The sequence below is a fragment of the Melanostigma gelatinosum genome (assembly GCF_949748355.1).
Source record: "Melanostigma gelatinosum genome assembly, chromosome: 12".
Taxonomy (NCBI): domain Eukaryota; kingdom Metazoa; phylum Chordata; class Actinopteri; order Perciformes; family Zoarcidae; genus Melanostigma; species Melanostigma gelatinosum.
In genome coordinates, this window is record NC_136645.1 from 14,709,436 (window position 1) to 14,734,764 (window position 25,329).

General features: G+C 41.6%; 2 protein-coding genes across 3 annotated transcripts in view; one reads left to right on the forward strand and one right to left on the reverse strand.

Annotated features, from left to right (window-relative positions):
* dst (dystonin) overlaps positions 1 to 9,712 on the reverse strand; it is a gene marked incomplete at its 5' end in the record, with an annotated part of 90,416 nt that extends 80,704 nt beyond the window's left edge. The window contains 2 exons of the mRNA XM_079280195.1: positions 9,215 to 9,428; positions 9,701 to 9,712. Coding sequence (XP_079136321.1) covers positions 9,215 to 9,428; positions 9,701 to 9,712 — 226 coding nt within the window. The remainder of the gene's footprint in view (positions 1 to 9,214; positions 9,429 to 9,700) is intronic.
* Positions 9,713 to 16,801: 7,089 nt separating this feature from the next.
* znf451 (zinc finger protein 451) lies at positions 16,802 to 24,498 on the forward strand. Of its 2 annotated transcripts, none has more exons than XM_079280902.1 (13): positions 16,802 to 16,860; positions 18,413 to 18,473; positions 18,774 to 18,857; positions 18,945 to 19,058; positions 20,147 to 20,258; positions 20,543 to 20,693; positions 21,296 to 21,422; positions 21,550 to 21,709; positions 21,803 to 21,950; positions 22,095 to 23,560; positions 23,645 to 23,713; positions 24,071 to 24,136; positions 24,375 to 24,498. In XM_079280902.1, the coding sequence occupies exons 2-13, from the start codon at positions 18,417 to 18,419 to the stop codon at positions 24,413 to 24,415; spliced, it is 2,595 nt and encodes an 864-aa protein (XP_079137028.1). In that variant the 5' UTR covers positions 16,802 to 16,860; positions 18,413 to 18,416; the 3' UTR covers positions 24,416 to 24,498. The 2 variants fall into 2 exon arrangements, with proteins under 2 accessions (XP_079137028.1, XP_079137027.1); XM_079280901.1 differs by lacking the exon at positions 16,802 to 16,860 and adding an exon at positions 17,386 to 17,481.
* The last annotated feature ends 831 nt before the right edge of the window (positions 24,499 to 25,329 follow it).

Below are 25,329 nucleotides of genomic sequence, written 5' to 3' on the forward strand. Positions count from 1 at the left end.
TTTAAAAACCTTGTGCTAGTCAACAAAGCCTCCTTAAGATGTGAAAATCTACACCACGATAGGAAGTTAAACCGGTATTAATAAAGCAGCAATTCATACTATGAGCACACTCAATGAACAATGACGCCACTGAAAATGGTGACACACAGTGGCCAGTTTTGTATCAAATCAAATGCTTTGTGTACCCTGTGTACAGTCTGAGCCCAGTGCTAAGAGTCCACCTCAGCATTCAAACGGAGAGCATAGAACTCCTGAGACACCTATTTGTAGACCGAAGCAAAGCCCATGTGCGTGTCTACAAATAGCCACAACCCTAAAACATGCTGGCCAGATATCCGGTGCCACTTTCCTTCAGTTCCTTACATGCAACAAATACATGACTGGTAAAGTAAATGCTAGTGGTAGAGTTGCATTTTGTAGTAGAGGGTTGAAGTCTTGTTTCCAAATCTTATTTTTTGGTTGGTGAGTGGGGGTCGGTAACACCCTTTGGCATCTTGTTACGTCAGGATGCCTGAAATATCCTCACATTCTGAGCGGAGTAAAGTCAAAAAGTCCTCTCAATCAAAATTCAGCCTGTGTAATCCTCTTGACCTCGTATGGGAGGGAAATCCAGACAGACAGACAGACTAAACTGAAAAGCCCTTCCAGTCTATGACAAGGACTCGCTAAACATTCTTGCTGAACAGCTTTCATTTCTCATCTCTTGTGTCACAACCAGTTCAGAAAGCACAGGAATGTGTACATTCGCTTTGTTTCCAGTACAAGGCCGGATATATTGAAATACAGGTCCGCATCACTGTGTACCTGATCCAAGTCAGCACAATATCGATTTGTGATGAATTGCACACAGTGACAAGACATGAATAACTGAAACCAGTTTTCTGCACAGCAGTGTAATGTCTGATCCAAGATGAAAATGTTTGCAGCACCCCAAAGGGTGACGCGTCATCGAGATGAACATAAACACATTGTTCATTCTTCCAGTACTTGTGAAAATGCTCAAATTAAAAAAGAAGTGCGTCTAGATCTATGTTGGGATGTGTCACATGCCCTTTTCATTCAGAACACAAAATATGTTTTTGTAAAAAGACTAAATTCTACAACCATGCTAGCATCTCTGTGAGGCTGAATGCTAACATCAGCATGCTAACATGCTAACAGTGAGAACGCTAAGATGTTCAGTACCGGTAGGTGTGAAAATGCCGTTAGCAGCGACCTGAAATGTTGTTACTGAACCGTTCATCCTCGTTAGATCTCACATTAGAGGCTCACTGAAATGATGACTCGGCTCAATATGGCTATACCTTCTTCTTCTATTGCCTTTTATTACGCATGTTGTGACATTGGCATACGGATAGGTGGTCAACAAAAACTACAAGTGTGACCGAAAGGTAAAGGGGGAGATACTTGCAGGTGCATTTTTGACATTCTTTGTAAGTGAGAAAACTACAGTCAGTCTTCTCAGAAGGGCAGGGAAGCATCTGAAACATGTGACTGGAACAGCTCAGTAGCTACTGGTTGCCAAGCCTTCAAAGCAGCCCTTCCAGTCAAAGCAAAGAAGAAACTAAGATAAAGTCCACAATATCTGTGCAAAGATTATAATTACCAGGGCATTTACATTAAATATGAACAGCATCAATCAAGAAGTGTCTTCATAATCAATGATACTACTGGCATTTGTAAGATTAAGTGTCAGGTTGCATGTAAATACTATTTTTTCTCCACTTGTGAAGTTGAAATTTTGTATCAGCCTTGATGAAAAGCAAATGGAGGATGAAGATGAAGCTGGCAAAGTGCCCTCGGGCATGAGCTTTCACTATAGAAGGGCACTCAACGTCAAGGAGAGGAAAGAGGAAACATTAATGACAGCTAATGGGACACACACACACACACACACACTACTCAATACAAGCCTGCACATGTGCAACAGCTGCAACTGCCACATATGAGTGAGTACTTGTGCATGTGAGTAAATCTTCTTTTCCTCCCCAGACTCTCCACACTCCTCAAGATTTAAAAGGTAATCCTGTGCTGCACTTACACTGACTGACACAACACAATTGTGATTCAACATCAACAGACACTGGTTTTGATAAAAACAGTAATGATTGCTGATGACAGACAAAAAATTAAAAACACAAAATCACAAATTCTCACTTTAAATATAACAAAATATTTAAAGTAAAGGTTAATGAAATGTTCAACAGCATCCTTTTTAGTGTAACTTTATCGAACCCTTTTAATCATGTTTAATTATTTTGAATTAGTTCCAGCATAGAAATAGAATAAGAGTAGATGTTCCCATTCAAATCACAGTGGCAGGATGCTCAGGTCGGCGGCCATTTCTATGTGTACCATTGCTATTGCAAAGAACTGTGAACGTTTTAGCGGGCTGACTTTTGTATTCGAGTCGTCATGTTCCTCCTCTCATTTACATGACACTCCCCGAGGCTCTGGAATGCTCTGCCTGCAACTCTGTACCTCGCAAATACTGTGGATACTTTTAAAAGCCAGCTCAAAACCCACCTTTAGGCTGGCGTTTGTGTAAAAGTAAACCCATGTCCTCGACCTGCTCTTAAAATATGTTTTACATTTTTATTTTATTTTTTATTTTATTTTTTATTTTTTACTTTTCTCTGTGTATATAATTTGATAATCTGTGTATATAATGTGACCCTAGGGTCACATTGTGTTTTTTATGCTTTTAAATGTCTGCTCTGTTAAGCACTTTGTGATACTATTGTCTGTGAAAAGCGCTATATAAATAAAATTCATTCATTCATTCATTTATCTTACTGTGTCTTCACACTACACGCTCTCTGGTCGCTCTTATAACAACTGATATCAGATCAGACAAGTCATGAGAGTACAGCAATGGCTTCTAAAATGGTGAGCTTTAGGGTCAACACAAAAAAAACAAATGGAGCTACTCATTTCCTGGCCACCTATGAAACAGCGGATAAAGTGTTTCCTTCTGCTAGTATGGGACCGCTTCCCAGCATCTGCAGCATTTGGGAGAGAAGGGCGGTGCTGCTAGAGTGAGAGAGGAGCGAAGAGCCTCGAGAGCATGAGTCACGGGTGGGACAGATGATCTCATGCAAGAGGAGCTGTGCGAGGCTGTGGAATGAGGTTCAGCTCATGCGGGTCTTCCCATCACCATGACAGCATGTAAATACAACATTTACAAATACAGCAGTGACACACACTCAGACACTCAGACACAGATATCATGCAACTGCATGGGACTGCATTGAAGTTATATTTCATATAACAGGTGAAGAATATTAATACAATGTATTCCAGACAGACAGTACATGTATGTCTCTAAATGATGAATGTAAGACGAACATGTGATTAAAGACGAAATCAAACACAGACAAAAGACTGATGGAGCAGCAAAAAGCTTTCTGAGAGCTCTGCTGGTTTGGATTACACTGCCCATAGATGACACTTATTGATTAGATCAATGAAGGGCTTGCCCACGAGAACAATGCTGTGCTTTTAGCACAAGTATATGCAGTATGTTGTGTATTTACTGTCGAAGGCTTTCATTTATTAACATTTAGTTTACCCCATAAGACCTTGTCAAACTGATGGACCATAACAGCAAAACAACCAGGTACTGCATGTCAGATATAAACTGACACAAAACCACTGCTAGATGTTCTTGTGAAATTAGCATCGAGTTGAGCTGGAGTTGGACACTCATCCAAAAATGTAATGCACTTACTTACGGTAGTCATTAGCACTTAGCACTTAGGATTTTGGAAGTGTTAGCTGTGAAATGATCCTTGATGATTAGATAACCAGACCTAGTGTGTCATACTAACTAAGTTATTTCCAAATATCCAGCTATCAAATACATAATATGCCAATCCAAATCTTTTTTTCTGATAATCTCCCAGTAGAGATAAAAAAATGAATTGCCACTCTAAATAAGAATTTGTTTCATTACAGTGGAAGATATTTGGTCGGCACTGGCAGTCATTTCCTTGTAATGTCATTGTCTTCTTTCTGTTGACCATGATTAACCGATCTAAAAAAACTAAGTTCAATTAAACCTATGAAGCGTATTCCTATTGTTTGTGAACAATATAAGTTAGTGGATTAGTGCTCCGTTTTTGGAGGCCAACTGTGCATGCACCATATTCAATACAAACGGTTAATTGTGGGCTGAGTTAGGTGGGCAGAGACCCCTTTCAAGTCTCCTTGACGCTCAATGAAAAGCCAAGAAAAAGGAGCGTCACTACTACCATCAACTTGACACATGAACAAGTCTCTGGAACTTGGATACTGCTCCCCTAAAAACAAAGTGTCTTTTGTACGAGAGCAGACAGTCGCCACAAAGGCAGCATGCTGTGTGTGTGTGTGTGTGTGCGTGCGCGTTCGTGTGCGTGTGCGTGTGTGTGGGCCACTGGGCCATTTGAATGTGATGAGTGGGCTGTCGACATAGAGCGGAGGGGCTGGGCTAGGCCCAGGAGGATGGACAAAGGCAGTGACTGTGCAAAAAAACACAATGCTCTCTCACTCGCTGCTGGGTTTGATAATGCGAGATAATACAAGTGTAAACCGGTGGATTTTCAGAACCATACGTTTCCTCAATGTATCTCCAGAAATCCTTCTTGTTAAGAGAGATTAAGTCATAATGCCAGCCGCTATGATTCACTGTCGGACCACACCCTCATATGCAACACACAGCTTCCAGAGCCGTCGTGTAACACGTCTTCTCCTTTAAGACATTAAATCAGTCAATTCGTTGTATACGTCTATGAGTCAGTTCACATTCACAGAAAGATTAAATGTATGCTGTAACATATCACACTCAGGAAATACGCTTTAATATGTTTTCACTGTTACTGAGCAGAAACAGATTTTGGGTGACTAGTGATTACTACTCCTTGGCTATAATGTATTTCCACTGATGTAGCTTGAGCTAGTATCCTATTTAATAATTTTGTTTACATTTTTTTTTAAATGTGAGCGTGACCACAGAAAAGCAGGTCAAAAATCCTGGAAAAACAAATGTTTGAATGAAATGGATCTGGGTATTATCTGCATGTCTGTCAGGGCTCTCAATCAGCAAAACATGTTTATTTGGGTTCAAATAAACTGATGAAATAATCTACGCCATATGGCATCTTAAAAAAATAGATGAACTACAAGAAGAGCTGACTGAACCACCAAACGTCTAATCCATCCAATCTTTCCTGATGTCAGAGGATGATCAACTGTCGGGAAACTCTGCAGCCTCTTCATGCTGACGGGCTGCCGAGCCGGCTCTGCAGGAGCACTGTGATCCCTCACAGCCACTGCCCAGTGCCATAAACTGTTGTACGTGTCTAAGAAAGCGTGTATTTAACTCATTCCTCAAGTTCACAGTCTTTTGTAAAGCCTGCATCGAATTTCAGCCTAACCCACAGCAAATCCTCTGTTTCGTGTACTATTAACTCTAATACCTAATTAGTGTGGCATTCTGTCTTACAGCCACAGCAATGGGAACTACATGCAGGATCCTAGTCAACGGTGATTGTTGTGTTTAGTCAGAAAAATTGCTCATCTTGCGTTTCTTTCAAACACAGTACAGAACTTCATACAGCACATCTTTGATGTTGAAATTAAAGTTCATCTCAGGTCACACTGGTGGTGAATGAGAGCACAATGTCACGCACCACATGGCGCTCACTGACTACAATAAAGCCGATATATTCATCCAGTTATCATCTTTTCTCTGACAAATGACAGCTGACAGTCACTCCTCACAGAGGCAGTTGATGACCCTGGAATTAAAGCAGGCAACAAGTGACAAGCACCCGCATAAAGAGCAACTCAACAGCACAGATAATAACAAGTTCAAATGCATTTACATCTTGAATTGGTGAGACAAAGACCAATCTGTTTCCTACTTCATAGCAATACAGCCACTGGCTGGTTTGTTTGGTTGTGTTTGTTGGTTACGGTTTATCAAATTGTTGATGAAAACGTCTCCCTGTTATTCTCCATGCATCACATGGACAGAGGCTCAGGGCTCTGGGTATTTCCATCAGCTGAAAATAAAACTAAAGTCACAATAAAAACAGAGATTTTTCCAGCATTTAGCCAGCGCCCTGTGGAAAAATATCTTTTTAGACAAAATTTACATTGAGATCTACATTGTTTTAAGAAAGTAGAAGGTATCTGATACATTTATCAGCCTTATCCTCTAGTTATCAACTTGCATAGACTTCTTTCAATGGTATTGTTTGCAATAACTTCTATAAACTAAGATATAACTTTCCTCTCACGTTATCTTTGTCAATCTTACCCTGTAAATTGTCATCTCACTCATCTCTCGCCACCATTCTCAGACACAACTTTGCAAATAAATTATGAATTGGTAATCCTCTGTCTTTAACTGATCTCTCGTAAATAAATGTTGATAGCTTCTTTCTGCTTGAACAGTCAACATGAATGTTTTTTTCTCTGCCAGCGAGAGTCTGATGTAAACAAAGCTGATGGAAACAGGGTTGTAGATGAGTTACAAGAGGTAATAATTAGCCCACCAGCTGATCTCAAGTTTCTACGAGGATCGCTCAAAAGCCACACGTTTATGTGTCGAATAACATTGAAAAGAAAAGAAAAAACGACACCAAATTGAGTCAGTCTGACAAAATAATTCAATTGAGACGACAAACGCAAATCATAGCATTCCATAAACTTTTAAAATGTGTTGGTCAAACTATGAAGAAAATAACAAAAACGCCTTACCATTCTTTGCAAAGTTCATTGTTCATGCAACAACTGGCGTGGAGTCGAATATCGCCACAAAAATCAACATATAGCACGAAGTCGCGGAAGCTCACTGTGTGTCACAGCTCCTCTGCCTGTAGACAACAGCTATCCTAATGATGCTACATCATATGATCCCGTTAGGTTAGATCGTCCAGTCAGGGCCTTTAAGCCTTACACCACAGCTGACTGGCCCGCTGGCTACAATACTCAACAGCTGAGAGAAGAACACGCTCATGGCAAGCATGCAGAACAAGAGTGCACACAGTGTATATGCTATTTGTCCTTTTTGCTTTGGTTTCTTTTGTGGAGAGGAAACACAAAAGTTAAAACCGCTGCTGTCAGTTTGAATTCGGCCCCACCGGCTCTCCTCGGGCCTGGCCTCAGAGCGCATGTACGATTGTGTCAGCGAGCTCTGGCTGTCAAAGAGACACTGAATAGCATAGACCTCTTCTGTGGGATAGATGTGGTCTAATTAATGAGCTACATTTGACCCAAAAGGAGCAGCTACATGAAGTGACATGAGCTACTTCTATGAGCTAACGCCTCACACTGCTATGTCATTGTCCTGTCTGCCTTGAGACACCATATAGGTCAACTGAGCAATATTCAGTCAGTAATATTCACCTCAAAAATACAAAGATATTTCATTTACACTGTGAAAGTTTGCTTTACTCAAACAAAAAGTCTGTTTTGACCTTTCAATTTGACAATAAGAGATGGAGACACTGTAATCATCTGGCTTGTCAGACATATTTCAAGTTCTACATTTCCACAGCTAAACAAGACTAATCATCCCCTGATCTGATATTCAACTGAGATCATAAACACTTCATGATGAAGCCTTATTGATCGCATATTGAAATGCAGTCGAATTGTGATGTCATGCAGGAAATATTCCCACTTTTCCACAGCAGGGATAAAGACACTAAGAGCAGCCAGTCACCAGAGAGCGAGGGGGCAGGCTGACATTTATTGAACTGTCAAGCGGCAATCAGGCGATATCTTCAAATTCCCAAATGCTAAACAACATCCAATCAGCATTGGTCCTACCTTTGTATTTTTCCAAGACATCCTCGTACGCTTGGAGGTATTCCTGTTCGTCCGAGAGACCATAAGACTGCGGTGCGTACTGAGCCATAACCCGGGCTGCACAAACTGGACATTCACCAGCGGCGGACAGGGACACCGCGTGTGTGCGTGTATGTGTGTGTGTGTGTGTGTGTGTGTATGTGCGTGTGTGTGTGTGTGTGCGTGTGCGTGCTGAGGACTCAAGAGTGATCGGCGCTGTTGTTGCACTGAAGGAAACGCCCTACATCCCTCCCTTGTCTGCGCTCTGTCCAATAGGCGACACTTCCTCTCCGGCGTTCACTAGATTGATAGGAAGGACTGCCGGACATGCTGCGCTGTAAAACGTGTCTGCCATAAACAAATCAATTGAGTCAAATCTAAAGTCTTGAATGTAATTAGAAAGAATACATTGAATACGTCTTATTTTATTAACACAAGATTCTAAATATCCCGCAGTGTAGTCCAAAATGCAGGAATTTGCAGCAGTGGGTAAAATAAAATGTTAAAACCAGACTGAATTATTTATTTTATTTTTTACAGTGTAAACGCTTTTCCTTGTCAGACGTTCTCTGTACCGGCTCGTGACATGGACCACGATCTTTCTGATTGTTGTCCTCCTGTCAAAGACTTCAGACACTGAAACTTTGGCGGATTTACAAGACTGCTGTTTGAATGTACAGCTTACTATCTTTGATGACAATAGCCCATCAGCTGTCACCAATGTCACTCACAGATCCCCCTAAAGTGCCCAACTTCACCAACAAAAGTCCCGAACGACATCTGATATACCTGACAGAGATTTTACAACGTCAAATAGACTCAACGTGTCATTATAAAACAATTAAGTGCTATAAAACGTCAACTTCAAGCACGTCATCAAGTGTGAAACAAACAAGACTGATAGAGGGATTGCTTTTCTTGTTATGCCCCAACCTGATTTATATTATTATGTCATACTATTTCACTGTTACGCACCAAATCCTCTAGCCACATTCCTTGTGTAACCTACTTGGTTTCTGATTCTGATGCTCAAATCCTGTTGGAATAATTCATACATATATTGACACAAAATGGGTCTTTACGCAACTGGTTGGATGGAAATCAAATACTTTATTTTTTACATGGCACCACATATCCAAACCTTTACGGTTAGCCTCATTTTAGATCGTGTCCAGAATAAGAGCAGACCAAAATACCGCCATGTGGGCTTCCACAGATCCAGACAACAATTATGACCCGAAATAAATGGGGCTAGGCTCCACCAGCAGATATCACGAGCTCATGCTCCGTATATTGCAGCATATTGGCTGGTTGTTTTTCTCGTGACAGTAGCCTAGCCTAAGCATCTGATAACCGGGCAACAGAGACGGCCGCTCACCTGCGATCCTGAGCACGGCTCTCTCTGCCGGGTCCAGCACGGATCCTCCCTGGATTTTCCTCTTGGACCGCTCATGCCTCGGCAGGTTCCAGGGTAAAGTGTCCCCGGGTGCAGGTGATGCCGACCCAGATTTCACACTGTAATCATCCTCGTCCGAGAAATCCGCCGAGGAAGACATGGAGCAGTGCAGGGAAGGGTTCCCCGAACTGGAGCTCTGTGAGACAAAAGAAAAAAAAGGAACAATGCTTGACTTGATTTCACACAAACACACACGCGCGCAGCCAAAATGAACGAGAAAACACAGCGCAGGAATAAAACGCCACACGTCCTATTTATTTCTCACCATCGCGGGTCAAAGTGCGTAATTTGAGTGTAGGTGTGAGGACGCCACCAGCTTGCAATGATCCATATAAGATTGAGCCAAAACAAAGGCGACGTGAAATCAATAGTATCTGGCTCCCCCGCCAGGTCAACAATAATACTTACCACTGTATACATGGTGAGCTGTCAGCTGGGAGGAAAAAAATAACAATCCTATTTGCTCGTTAGCTCCCACCTTGTGTGCGTCAACTACTGAAAGAGGTGTGCCACGCCCTTTGAGGGATGCTCCGGCCACGAGATCGTCCCTTATCTAACGCATTAAAAGGATGTGAGGTGATGTCAGATCTCCAGAGGGCTGAACGGATGGTACGCATGTGTGCTGTCGAGGCAGAGCTGGACCGTGATGGGAGAGCAGACTGCATGTGTCTCCGCGTCATACCCGGTAGACGACAACAGTCTGCAGCTCCAACAGCGACGGGGGTGTTAGAGCGCCATCCCTGCACTAAGGTCCTGGGTGGCTACAAATACAGCAAAATCGGAGGTAATAAGGGGACAAGGGATACCGTAGTTTCTCATGGCAACGTCAGATCCACAGAGAGGAGACTGCTTGGTTACTATTACAGAATTGCCTACGCTGTAGATGGGGTGTTAACCACAGAGGGTGAGATGTAAGCCTTCACACATGTTGGGCTAATTATCTGAGAGGATGGAGAGGACCATGGGAGCACAAACAATGATTGAACTTAACTGGGTTTAGATTTAAACCCTTTAAACTAATATCTAATTAGAACAACCTTAATACCATTAAATATATCCTTGTAGGGATTTTCTTTGGCGTCTATTTTGAATCTTCACAGACGAGAACCGCACACCAGCTCTCATATAGAAAATGAAGAATGAATGACTTTCTGTCTGGCAACGTCCTGCTGCACCCAGACACACCTGAGATTAAGCAACAGAACAAATGCAGGTAAACACCGCCTCATGGTGAAGGAGAGGGGTGGGCCGCAGAATACCTGTTCCATGACACTTCATTTGCTTCATGATAACACAGTATTTAAAAGGGAAATGCAACGCAACACAGACTCCTATGATCCTGAGGAGTTCGGGACTGATTTGCAAACATTAAGGAATGAGTCTGCAGAAAAGAGTGTCTTCTTGATGTTATCAATAGGTCAACGTGGAGCTAGCATTTGAAATGTAAATGTGGAGGGTAAACTTGAAAGCTTCTGCCAGTATTTCTACAGAGGTACAGACAATCATTTCTATTTTTAAACAGCAGCAGCAGTGAGAATCTGTTCTCACTGCTGGATCGGAGCTGACGAAAGCAACACACTGTTAATAGTAACAGCCTTTTCATCATAGCATCACATTCACCAGGATAAAAGTCAGTGCTGAAAAGACAGCTTAGTGTTGCAAATTTGATCAGCTTTCTGCTTATACATAATTCCTAGCACTAAAAGGAAGAAAATAAACGACATGGTTGAAGGAAAATAAATTCTGGCTATCATTAAATAATCATAGCTGCTATGAATAAGTGTACATTCTCCCGAGTCAGTTTTTCCCCTCTTTCATTGAAGGAGGGAACTGTACAGGGTTAAGAACAGTAGAAATACTGGAGGCCCTCCCTCCCGTCACTCCATACAAGGCATATCTTCTCCATTATTCTTTAACATAATATTCTTTGTTCAGGGGCATGTCACTGTCACCTTTTTGACTATCTTTGTCAGTAACATTTGAAAATGCAATGGCTCCAGAGCATTGATCTGTGAAAAATAATGTCGTGATCAAACCCTAACATAATGCTTTAAATTGCATATATGCTAAATAAGCAGTCCTTATTCAATAAATCTCACAATAGAATTAAGAGATGAAACATGAAATAAAAACAGGACTGCAGCCGAGTGACTTGCTGTGAATACAATATGTGAAGAAGTCAGTACCGTTCCTTTACACTGGTCGGAAAGATCATCAGTTAAAAACAGAAAATATGGTTTCAATCATTCTGGATTATTCATGTTGCACAGTTTAGTGAAGGCTACACATGCTAATATATCATGAATGATTCATGGTGGGTTGATCTAGCCTGCACTAGTTTATGAAGGACTTCTTGTTGTGGTTAAAAGTATTTTGTGAATCTCCTCTGCCTTTTGTATTGTTGGAATAACAATATTAGCCAACAACAGGATTGTTTATCTTCTGCTGTCTGCCATGAGTATTTCACATGAACAACAAATGTGTCAACACAATTGTATCCATTACGTTTTGTTGACCCATGGCAACAAACTACTGGATGTAGAGCCATCAGAAGCGAATGTAAAATGATAGAACTCTGATCAAGTTGATGTGTATGTTTTAGAACCTGATATCTACAGAATTGCAACACAACGAATGGAAGCAGAGTGTTGCAACAGCCTCGCACAGATCAATAGGTTCATCTGAACACAGTCAGTTCCAACATCATCAAGTCAAGTTGCACTGAATTGAAAACAGCAGCAACAGCTTCTTGCAGTAGGGAGAACGATTGTGGAGGATGTCTAATATTCTGGACACAATGCATGACATTGGATAACACCCACAGACTTGGGGATGTTGTGAATGTGGGATCAGGATTCTCTTCTCTGGAAGAAGAAAAAGATATTGTCAGAATAGAGCAGCAATGCATAGAAGGGCTGAACAAATGTAGTTGTGCCTTATGTTCCCACATAACAATTTCCATCTGAGGCCTTCTGTTTCTACAGCTCTCTCTTCCTGTAGGCGAATGTTCAATTCCAGGAAGACATGGATCAATATGTGGGTCAGATGTTATACTGTCTCACTCCTCGCCTACACCTTATCTGAAACTGGTAAAAAAAAAAAAAAAGGTACTGAAGGAAGATGAGCACACTTTTGTTTGGATGCAGTGCTGCACATCACATGGTAATATAAAGACTCACATATGATGTTCCCATGCCCACATAGTCAGTTGTTAACAGACCTAAATGGGTCAGGGAGGACATGTACCAGCATGCCATCTAAAATGATTACAAACTAGGGTAAAATACTTCATTGGATTGTATTATCATTTTTAAATTCAAAATCCATCTGGGGACGAATGCTCTTTGAATAAGTTAAATGCGCTGATTTGTTCATGTAAGTTAATTATCACATCTTTACCGCAATACTGCAACCCATTTAGAAATTGCATGCTAATGTAAAAACACTCAAACATGGTGAATATAGAACTTCATATTCGGCAAATTCATGGTTTAAATGGTTGATTGAATAATACTTCTCAAACACAAAACTTGTATTTGGCTTCTTTTTAAATATATATTATTAAAAGCAAAATTAGATTGCCTATTGGAGAAATGTTGAATTGTTCATATTACGTTATGAAATATAGAATCTACCTTTAAAGGTCTTTTGAAATAACTTTGAGATCCGCATTTACCTTTTTGTTAAACCTGCGGCTTTCATACGGTAAGAGCTTGACTATGATTAAAACTAAAAATTGTTTCTCGATCCATATTTTTCATCTTATGATCGATAACATAACAATACACGGATACAAGGTAACAACACAATAATAAAAAAAGTAATCATTTCATTGGACCTATAAATGAGCATTCTTCAAGAGCAGGGTTTACTCCCTGTGTAGACCAACACTTGCCCTGTGTCCTTGAGCAAGCTGCTGAATCATTACCAGGTTCAAAGGCACACTGGTGTCCCTGTGGAGTGGAGCAAGCACAACATAATATCAGTATTAATCATGGCTGCATACTTAAGGGAGATACCTACAGGTTTGCGTGTGGGGGTGACTTGTACCGACTGGTAAAATTCTGGCAGGACTCTCTTCTTCACTTTGCGTTTTCTTAGAGTCGATGATGACTCGGGTTCGCTTTCAGGAATCTCGACCAGATTGGGCTTTTCTTCTGTCACTCGAGCATGTATGCTCCTTCTTGCGTGACGTGGACTGTGCCTGAATCCCTGGGAAACATGAGCAAATGTCAAGCTGGAAACAGATTGTACTTTCAGCAGACTAATTAAAAGCTCTCATCATAACAATAAGAATTGTGATTCCATTTAGGTTTCTTAAGCTATGGAGGCACTGCTGTGGTATATCGCCTATATCTGAGCCGAGAAAGATTAAGCAACTCCTATCACCACAGGAGCAGGAAAAGCAAACTATTCAATACAACAGTTTGATGTTTTTATCTACTGTTTGCTTTGCATGACCCTTAGTTTTTCTTTAAGAGATGTATTGTTTGACTTAATATTTTTGAAGGTAACAATCAGGGAGACTGTTCTTCAACATTGAGGCTCAGCAACTGCCCTACTGTTGTGCCCTTGAAGATGATACCGAATCCCTACCAGCTACACTGAGCCAGCAGGGATTCAGTGTCATGTGGTTCAGTAACATAACCTGCAAAGGAAGGAAAGCTATTGAAGCTTTTGCTTTTGGAACTTCAAAACCACAGAGAATCACAAAAGGTTTGCTTTTAGGCATCAAATGTAATCAACAGCAATACAACAGATAGGCCTGTATGGCACTTAATAAATAAAGGGCTTTGCCAAAGGTTTATTGAGCTGTATACCTCAGCTACTTTTCACCAGTCATTTTTTATTTTAGTTTGAATTGCAGAGAAATTATTTCCAGCCAATGCCAGGAAGATCAATTGAACCACAGGATTCATGTCGACTAAGACTGCTTTTGCCATAGTATATAACAGTTTTAATTCGAAGATGGTAATTTGTTAGTGTATAAACAGTTTAATGCATTTTCACAAGTGTTACATTTTTGTGGTTTTATTTTGAAAGTAAGTGCGTAAAACGGAAACAGAGCGACTGAAGCTCTGTTGACGCATTTGGCCATAAAACCGACACATATGTATCACAAACATTGGGTTTATCTCGGCCCACTTACACCTCAGTTTTAACATATTGGTTTCTAAGAATTTACTGTAGGGAGTCTCAACCCTCCTGAAAGAATGAAACTGCAAAATCACCAGCATTATTTATTGATAACACATGCGCATTGCGCACCATCATGGTCCTTAAAATAGTCATGGAGTTCTCTGAAAGTGCAAATAAACGGGCTTTTGGGTGAAGCATTTCTCATAAAGCAGAGGCTACATAAGGCTTCCGCACATTTAACTCCCGACGTCTCCTTGCTGTTGGATATGACAAAGGGCTCAAACCCATAATTAAAAAAGTTCATCCTACCTCTGATCGAAAATGATGTGTTCGGAGGCCCACTAAAAGAGAGATAACATATGTTAGAATGAGACATGGAGCTAACATTTACCATCAAGTAGCCTATGACATGTCAGATATCAACGTGACATTTTATTACCAATAATTGCAGATAGTTTAGGCTAGGCTACAAACTAATCCACAACAGCCTACAACACCCTCAGTCTTCATACGTAATGACGCATATTTGAGCGTGTGTTTGTTTTCTCCTACAGCCCATACCGCGGACATGTTACATGTGGACTTTGCTGCTTGCTAGAATAGATAAAACAGACAGTGAGCACATCCAGGACACGTAAGAGATGAGTTATCGGGATGAGGAGATGCGGCTGGCCTGCGCTATACTCACCGCGGCTCCTGGTGCGTCCGGACAGCACTGATTTTATTGGATGTTTTCCATTACGAAGCCTGCGATGCCAGCAGCAGAAAAACAAAATTGTCGCTATAGTCCCGAGCAAGAGCAGCAACAACAGCAGCACACATTGAATACTGTACGGCCTCAACAGCACCAAAAACGCCGCAGCAATCATCATAAGGCGAGATGTAGGACAGATCCCGCAGCCTCAGACAGCTGGCTCCTCTCCTGACGATAATATGTCGCTGGAAGCTCAAGATGAGAATAAAGACACTGACTGACACACGTGAAGCATCGCACAGCACATCGCGTGAAGGGTACAGGTTCAAAGTGGTCAGCTTGGACTATTGATATCATTATTGTGAGGTACAGTGCATGACTCAGCAGAGACGCAAGTTTTATTTATTTATTTATTTTTCTAACAGGGGCAGGGAGAGTCAGCAGATTCAGCTGAGCATCACAGTTAACTGCTGCAGAGTCGTCTGCCCTAAAGGATAATGCTATCATATTAATAACAATATAGGACTAATACACACTGTGTCTGTGAAGCTCAATAGACCAGTGAGTCCGTTTATAGGGAACATATTTAGCTTTTTTTTTACCCGAACTACAATGTCACTTTATTATTGGTAACACAACATTAACGTCTGTCTGACATAGTTTGTTTTAAGTATATTTTGCCGTGTAGACTTAGTGAAATGTACCGTTGTACTGCCAGGCACTGAAACGAGGTAGTTGCTGTTAACAGACACTTTCAGGATTAGGGAGAAAAATAGGAACCAACGCTAATCATAATCCAACATTGGTTATGTAATTTGTTGGATGGACTGATATCATTTAGAGCGTATTTTCCTCAGTCAGATAAAATAATCTTTCAAACTAAATGCATGGGGAGAAAAACAAGTTTTATTTGCAATTTTAAAAGAGCCATTCTGCACCCAAACAAAAAATCCCAGTCAATGACATAGTATATGTCCACATGTCCACAAAATAAACCAATACCATTGCAGATGTAAATATATATTTTACATGATGACAAGACATACAATTGTTATATACAACATAAAACATATAAATAATGAAAATGTTTGTATATGGTTATTCTTTTATACCATATGTTGACTAATGTAGCATAATTAATTATTAATGTTTGTCATTCCCATAAAAATCATTTGCATACAAGCAGTAATCACATGTGAATGATTCTGTATGTCAGCATATGTGTACTTAATGGATATGTGGTATATATTATTTATGTATGACAGCATAGAGTATATGTTCAGGTTGTGTCATGTATGTTAATGTACAAGACACAGTATATGCCAATACAATGAGATGCACCTTTACAACATAAACGTTATGTCCACACAATCACAATGCATTTATGTATAAACATTGTAAAAAACATTCGTCACATAATCATTACTCCAGCATAGAAGTTACAGTTGCTGTAAAAATATCGTCATTCTGAACTCAAATATTAACACAGTCGCAACAGCTACACACTTCGGCCCGGACTAGGTAAGAACCGACGGGCGGAGTTTGCTCTCGCATTTCTTCCGCTGTAACAACCAGTAACCCCGTCCGCACGGCACACTCCGCGTAGAAAAGGAGCGCGTCAGCACCACGTGACGTTTCAGACCAGACTAGTTGGTTACGTTGAATTGATTTGGGATGTTGTAGCTAGCTAACGTGACCAGTCTGTCAACTGAGGAGCCAACAGAATAAGCAGTAGGTAATGTCATGCTCAGCTTCATTCATTTTATGAGTTCAACCATGTGATTAAAACGTGTTTAACGTTGATTTGCATTCGTTAAACGTGGTTAACATGTTGCAACCCCTAACGCCAGAGAGCTAACGTTAGCTCAGAGAACCTGGACGCTTGGCAACGTCTTGGAAGCAACCATTTCAAGATTTCGCTGCTAATAAATGTGCCGAACAGAAGATGGTTGGTGATAAAAACACACACCAGAATGCAGGTGAACTTCACAGCGACCGGGTGGTTATAACGTCACTTCACATGGTTGATTAGTGTGTGTTCAGTTGCAGAACCTGGATTTACGTCGATGGAGCGCATTAGAAACTCCACTGTGGCGCCTAATTTCTTCCTCGCTCGGCAGTTGGAGTGCTGTTTAGCAGTTCATGGCTCAGTGCTGCCTAGGCTTTTGGTGGCCGTGAGCGGTATTGCAACAACACTGATTTCCTTTTTTGTGCATAGTCCGCTGAAGTTGAGCTCCCCCCCCCCCCATCAGTGGCAGCACCAAAGAGAAGCACTCTCTGGTGGGCAACAGAGGAAGAAGTTACGCCCCATGTTAGACTTGAAGTTTAATCAAACACTGTCCTGCATTACACCGGAGTAAGTCACATGTTTGTTACTTTATGCAAGCTTCACATCGACGCGTAGTCTCCTGAACGGTTGCTGTGTATAATAACTGCCATCTGGTGTAGTTTACAACAATTTAATATTCGATGTTTGATCAACCAATAATGGTTAGGTAAAGTTAGAAAGATATTGACAGATTCGGACTTCCCGGTTCAATAAATCGTTAACGAAACGTTGCTAAAATACAAACAATACCTCCCTGTAACCGTAGTGAGGTAGACGACAAGCTACAACCTTAATTTAATTAAAACGGACCGTCTTACGGACTCCTCCGAGCTGGACAATCGGCATTGGTCTCAATGAGCGGCTGGCTGCGAGACGAGTGCGCAGGGACCGTCTACAAAGTGCAATGCCGAAAATACTTACTACAACAATATTCAATAGCTTCACTGTCATGCAATGTAATGTAACCAAAATCATGTCACACATCAATGGGCTCCTCTTTGTTGTACTACAAGTGTTATTTTGAAAAAAATATGATTTTTATACATTTTTGAAGTCCGAATCTGTCAATCTTTACCTAATTTTAAAGTTACCTAACTTTACCTAAGTCCAATAATAGCAACGTCTGCCGGATATGAGTACTGTACTCTGGTAACGTTAGTCAGATGATCCGTTGATGCTGTTTACTGAAAGTGTGGTCAAGTGTCATGCAACTATTACTGTAACTAAACGCATTTTCGTTTTGTTGTTCATGTTTAATTAAATCATACTGGTGACAAGTGTATTCAAAAACGGTTACGGATTTATGTTCTAATTTTGACTGATCTACATCATTACTGTTACTGACACTTGAGTGGCTTTGGTTAACTAGTAACTAATACACATCCCTCCTCTATACAGTCAAAGGGATCAAAGTTAGGGCTGCAGCTTCTAAAGTCACACTTGTTCTTTATTTCCTCAGATAAATGTCTTCTCCAGCTCAAGCAGATGACGATGAGGTGGAAGAAGTGGAGTTTGTATCAGTAAGTCCTGCATACACGTTATCTATTAAACAAAGCGATAGGTTCAAAGGACGAGATGACGGTTGCATTTGTTTACTTTCTGTCTTTTGACATTGAGGTGACTAATTGTGCAATAACCTCTGTCAGTATAAGCTGCTGCTCCATGTATTGTATGACCAGCCATGATTCAGGCATAGAGCACCTCTGTTTTCATGGGCATGTTAACGTTAATAAACAACCCTTTTGACGTTGAACAGGGGTCTTCTAAATGCAGGTGTGTTTTATAACACTAAATGTCACGGTGTATTGTACTTGCTTCAGGAGGGCCATGTCAGACCAGTACTAGAATGCATTGATCTGCTGAGTGATAATGAGGATGAGGGATGTTCCTCTGTGGCAGGCACGGTAAGTGGCTGAATGGAACACCTTTTCTCTACATAGTGTCTGTCGAGAGTGAAATTGAAATTGCTCTGCCTTTTTATTCTGCTGTAGATTGAAGATAAAATCACCCGCCATAAAGCGCGCGTTACATCTACACTGGAAAGGCTGGCACACCAGGTGGCCTTAGAGAAAAAGGAAAGATCAGATAAATGTAGAGCGTTCAAGGTAAGTGTGCTTCAATATAATGTGCTCTCATTTGTTGCTTGCTAGACTGTAATCAAGCTGTTACATTTATGGAGGTCTGTCAAGCTTTGTTTATACTCGCGCTTGAAGCTCCGAGTATGTACGGATGCGTTCATACTCTGTGACCTGCATTATTCTCCGAAACGCCAGAGGGCGTACAAACAAAATGTACTGTGAAGAATCAAAGAGACAAAGAGTGTAACTCATATATATATATATATATATATATGCGCATAGACTGTAGGGCCCAATCCCAATCTCCACACTCAGACTTTGAGCCACGCTCCCGTAAAATCCTTGAGGGTTTAATTCTGTCCCGCTGTCAAATCATCGAGTGTTTGACGGCTCTCTCGCAGACATTTTGAGCCCTTCATGAACACTTTCGGTAAGTCAGCATTAGATGCAGACTTTGCCCAAGGGAAAGAGCCTGGAAGACGTTCAAATCAGGGAGTAAATGTATAATATAAATACTCACAATTGTACATAATAATATTTTTTGACGTTGTCATGGTCACGTGACATGTTTCAGCAAAGTGTTGTCCCATTCGTATTTGCACCATTTCAAGCCCTCACAGCCTGTCACACTCAACTACTTACCAGGTGATGTCAGTAAGTCCCTGAGGGTTCAGGGTTTAAGGCCTTAGGGGGACTGTTGTCTTCATCCTGCATTTAAAAGTTAAATTACTTGTGCTCATCACAAGGGCACTTAAAAAATACACAAACAATCTTCAGTGCTAGCAAAACCTCATTGAACACTATATGATGGGTTTAAATGTTACTTAAAATGCTCGGTAGACATTTTTTCTGTTGTGTTGGTTTACTGTATCTGGTCAATTAGGGTAAGTTGTAGCGGCAACGGTGCCACCCTGTGGACAGAATGCATAGAAAGCAAATAACAGTGTATTTACTCCATACAACATCATACTGTATGTGACTTAGAGAGATAACATTAAACTGTGTCTGTAGGCTACTACTGACATCTGTCTATCTGTCCTTTTGTAGTGTCCAAGTGTATAAAAGATGTAGAATGTGTTCTGTTATCTTTCATCTCTTTTGTGTCTCTTTTTCAGGATAAGCAAATCTTACAAAGAGCTCACGGACAGCAGGAGCTGGCCTTTAGTTCTCCAAATGGAATTAATCGGGAAGCAAAGCACTGTGTGGACATGTGGTTGAAGATGCCAGGTACATTTTAATCTGGATCAGAAAGCTGTTGGATAATCACTGACATTGTCACTTGTAAATCTGTCAGTGTTGGAGTTGATTCATGCTCGTAGAGTCATGTACTGTTGGATTTTTCTACCAGTGTGCTATGCTGTGCTGCTGCAATGATCGACTTTATTCACAGGGATGAATTAAATGTGATTTTGTCTTAAGAGATTTAGCCATGCCAATGACAGAGCACCGGTACTGACCGGGGTACTAGATGTTGTGTTCACTGTTCATACTGTGTCTTTGCGTTTGTTTAGGTGTTAAACCGGGAATGATCCGTTCTGGCTTTACAAGAAGAAACGGACCTACTTCTTTCCCCGGAAACAGTTCAACTCAACACACTTGTCCAGTGATCAACTGTGGTCGGGTTTATGACAATGCGTCCCTCCTTGAAGGCCACTTAAAAAGGTAATCCATTTCAGTGTGGGTGTAATACCTTCTTATTTCTACAGTGAATAAAAGATATCACGTGATATTGGGTTTGGGGGTCCACCTCCATAGAAAGACTTAAAACTCACATCATTTTGGACCATTATTTATTGTTCTATACTCCCAAAAAGCTTAAAGGCAAAACTTGCTGTAATTAAATAATTATTGTATCATTTACACATATCACAGCCTTGTTCTGAACATTTGAATCTTCTGGAAATGTTTTCCTCTAAAATCCTATGATGGAAATCAAAACAGCAGACTCAGAATTAAAGAATTTAAAAAAATTACGACGAACATTTCACTTGTTAATCTACTTTACAAAAAGGATGTGAACGTTGTATCGATAAGTTACAGCCCCGTCGTTCTCACATGGAACACTATAAATTGCCCCGAGAAGCCGATATGGAGAGGGCAGAGAAGACGAGTACCTGTAGCTTGTGAGAAGGTGCACCAAAGAGTAAGATGTAGAAGTGGCAGTACTACGTACCAGTGAGTGCCGGCCCACTTCGAGCACTGCTTTTGAACCAATTCCCAGAGAACACATAATGTAACAATGCCATAACATATCCTGTGTGTAGGTTCGATCACTCCCCGTGTGACCCAACCCTCAATCTTAAAGGATGTCCATCGGAGCTCTTTGCCTGTGTCGCCTGTGGTGAACATTTTCAGACTGAAGAAGCATGGAGGAAACATCTCGAGTCTCAGGTTCACTCACTTTTCTGACTGATCTATGAAAAGCTCCCGCTCTTTGAATTATGCATTGATTAGTGTTTGAAATACGTATTTGACAGCTGTTGATCTACACTCGCTTATTCATTGTTTTGATCAACAGGTGTCCTCATCCGCTGCTGATGGTCACAGCATCACACAGACGTATCAGTGGATCGTGTGTTTCGCCTGTCCTGCCTGCTACTTCCTCTTCAACCTGCGGGATGAGTGTCTGCAGCACATGTCGGCCAAAAACCACTTCACAGAGTCACTCGCCATGAATGGTAAGGTTTGTTGAACGTTTTTTAATTTCTATACGTCGAGGCGTTACAGGAGCAAGATCACGTGTACCTTTTTACTTTCTCCTCTTGCTAAAGAAACCAGAGGAAGACCACTGCCAGTTCCTGTCTCCCAATATGTTAAGAATCGTCTCATCACTTTGTGCAAGGATGTAACCTTCAATGTCCGATGCTCTTTATGTCACAAAGTGCTGCTCTCACATCAGGCAGCTCAAGCCCACTTTAAGTAAGTTTAATTGTGATTTCTTCAGTGCGTGTGTATGTATTCAAATCTTTTGATGTTACATGTTGCATGGCAGACACTGATTTTCTTCAGATGTTTTTTGTGGAACTGATTTTTCCTGTTTCCTTATTTTCCTTCTTCTTTTAGTGTGCACTGCAGACAGGGCTGCGCTGTGGCCAAGGCTGACAAAACAGTAGTGCAGGTAATGAAACAGCTGCAAGTGCGAGGGCAGTGCTCCCTCTGCTGTAAAATGTTCCACAGCCAAGCTGAAATCGAGACGCACAAAGAATCGACCCAGCATGAAGTGGAGCTCAACCACACGATGGAGAGAGCCCTCATTCAGCACTGCCGGTTTAGTGAAATTCAGCACACCCAGAGGGCTCGAGAGGCCCGGAGGAAAGGACCGTCCACAGGCCTTGAGACGCCTTTTCAAAAACGAAACAAGGAGAGTGATTGTGGAGAATCTTCAGCCAAACGGAAGAGGCCGAGGGTGAGCGTCAGCAGAAACTGGGTAAAAGCCTGGTTCTGCGAGTGTGGTATACGGTTCTCGGAGGAGGCCACAGCCACACAGCATCTCCTGGCTGTGAACCAAATTTTCCATCAGTGCGCCGTGTGCGGCAAATACATGGGAGAGTCCTCGGTCACCCGCCTGCACATGAGTCGCTTTCACGGGGGAGCTCACCTCTCCAACTTCCTCTTCTACTGCCGCAAGTGCAAACTGGAGATGCCTCGGTACGAAGACATCCTGTCGCACGTGACGGAAGCCCACAGCGGACACACCTACATCACCGAGAGGGAGGTCCCCGAGGAGCCGGCCGTGGCCGGCGACGCCAAGCCGTCCACCAGCAGAGGAGTCGGCCCACGTTCGTCCTCCAAGTCCGCGGTCCGGCAGAGCACGGTCGGGACGTCTTTGAAGGCAGAGCAGACCTGGATGTGCAGGATGTGCGAGGACACCTTCGACTCGGAAGCGGACGTCCGCAAACACTGCCGCGACGTGAGCAGCCACAGCTTTCAGAGGTTCATCTGTGGACACTGCCCCCAGAAGTTCTTTAAGGAGTCCACTGTACGCAGACACTGCACGAATGAGCACGACGGGCAGATACAGAGCTCGCACTTCTGCGGCCTCTGCGACAGCATGCTGTTTGAATCCGAGGGCGAGTTTTTGGAGCACTACAAGAGTCTCCACAGTAAAGACTACTACTGCATGGACGATGTGGAGGTCCTTCCGCCGGCCGATGCCGAAAGCACCAGTCGGCTCACATGCCCGTGCATGGGCTCAGGGACGAGGAAAGGGGAAACGAAAGCTACGTACACGCAATGCATGAGGGATCTGTCCGCGGAAGGGAAATGTCAATATGTGTGCGCTCATTGTGGCGCGACTGCGCCTTCCTTTGCACAGATGAAGACTCACGTCCACATGAAGCACGCGGCCTTGAACCTGGACAAGACCTTTGACGTAGAATGCAAGGCTTGCTGGGAGAGTTTCACGGGCGTACCGAGTTTCCATGCGCACTATCACTCCCGACACTGTACACTGGAGCCTTGCACGAGCTCCAGGACCTGCAGTGTGAAAGCAGAGCTCAATGCTGTGGAGATCTCAACGGACGCCAATGGTAAATCAGTTGCTTTTTTTTTTTTTTTACATTTACATTTACATTTAAGCAGCATTTAATCCGGTTTCCATATTGTCATTTCAGAGATGGAGGATGAAACATTGAAGTTTTTGAACAGGGATCAGACCAACAAAGAGAGTGCAGCGTGTGAAAGTAAGCAATAAACAATACATGAATGAATGAATGAATGAATTTTATTTATAGAGCGCTTTCCACCGACATAACATCACAAAGTGCTTAACAGAGCAGAAGTTTAAAAGCATAAAAAACACAATGTGACCCTAGGGTCAATAAATTACATACACAGAAAATAATAAATAATGAATAATAAAAAATAAAATAAAAATGTAAAACATATTTATATACATAACCACTGAGTCACTCACGCCACACACACACAAACACAGAGCAAGCAAATGCACAGTGTAGCTTTCTTTTACATAATACACAAGAGCTTTATAACACCACGGTACAATATATCAGCTGCTCATTTTTTATGATCTACTTCAGATGAATCGGATGACGAGATGAACCATGAACCGTCTCTGGGTGCAGAAGAAGAAAGAGAGTCAGCAGGTATGTGTTTACTGTCTGGCTGAGCAGGTAATGTTCAAGCTGTGTTAACTCACTGCAGCCTCAGGTTACGACTGTGTACCGACAGTCATTTCACAGAGATTACATTTCACTGTGGAGAACTTAGTCGGATAAACACTCCTTGTATGTTGGCCTTAGTGGTTGGCAGTATTTGTACTTTGCAGTGTTTTATTTGGACGTACTGTAACTTGGATCCTTATATTCTGCTTCTCTTTTACAGAGTTGGAAGAAGCTCTTAAAAGAAGTCTTCTGGAGTTTTGAGGACATGATTTGGTTTGTTTTTTTGTGACCCAATGTTTGTCAGACTGAGATGTTTTGAATCAGGTATTTGTCTTCAAAAAATGTTCAATAAACAGTTGCCATATTAGTTTTTCTGTGGTTTTTTAATTATTTGTAAATTAATCAATATGATGACATGATAAATAATTAATGCTGGGCATTCCCATCCCAGGGAACCAGCCAGCTTAATACTAGAAGGTTGGTCTGTGGCTGTGGATTTACGTCCTCTGTTGTGTCTCAACACTTTGGTGTGTCGACACATGTGCTATAGATGGCACCGATGATGCAACATGCTGAAGCTGAACTTGTGACCTCAGTGCATCTCCAATTGCAGTCTCTGTTTCCAGTGCTGACTTAAAATCCAGTGTATTGTAGGGAGCAGGGCCAACCCCTGTGTGTGGAAGAGTTTGTGTTTCCTGAAGTGCAGCCATGTGATTCCTGATCTATATGTGATGGGATATTAGACCATTCCAATAAAATGGAGTGGAAACAGTGCAAGACATTTTAAACTGCAACTGCAATTCTGTCAACAGCTCTTTGGCTCTGTTAGTTTCCTCATGTTCTCTTCAAAATCATTAGAAGGCAGATTCCCTTTTAAAGGGGATGCGCACTACAGATTAGCATTCAGATGTAATTGGGATATACATGTATTTCAAATGCTTGTTTTGCTTCTTTCTTCACATCCTCTTCGTCACTATGTTGCATGATTTGTGATTCTTGCTAGTTTGAATCAGAAAATGGAGACTCTAATATATTAAGACATTTTAAGATAGTCGCCCAGGATCTAAACAGTGAGTGTTTATGCACTTAATGGAACAAGTTCATTGTGACTCCTGGTTGTAGAAACCCTCTAAAAAAAACAACCCTCTAATTATCATTTAGATGTAAAGACATTA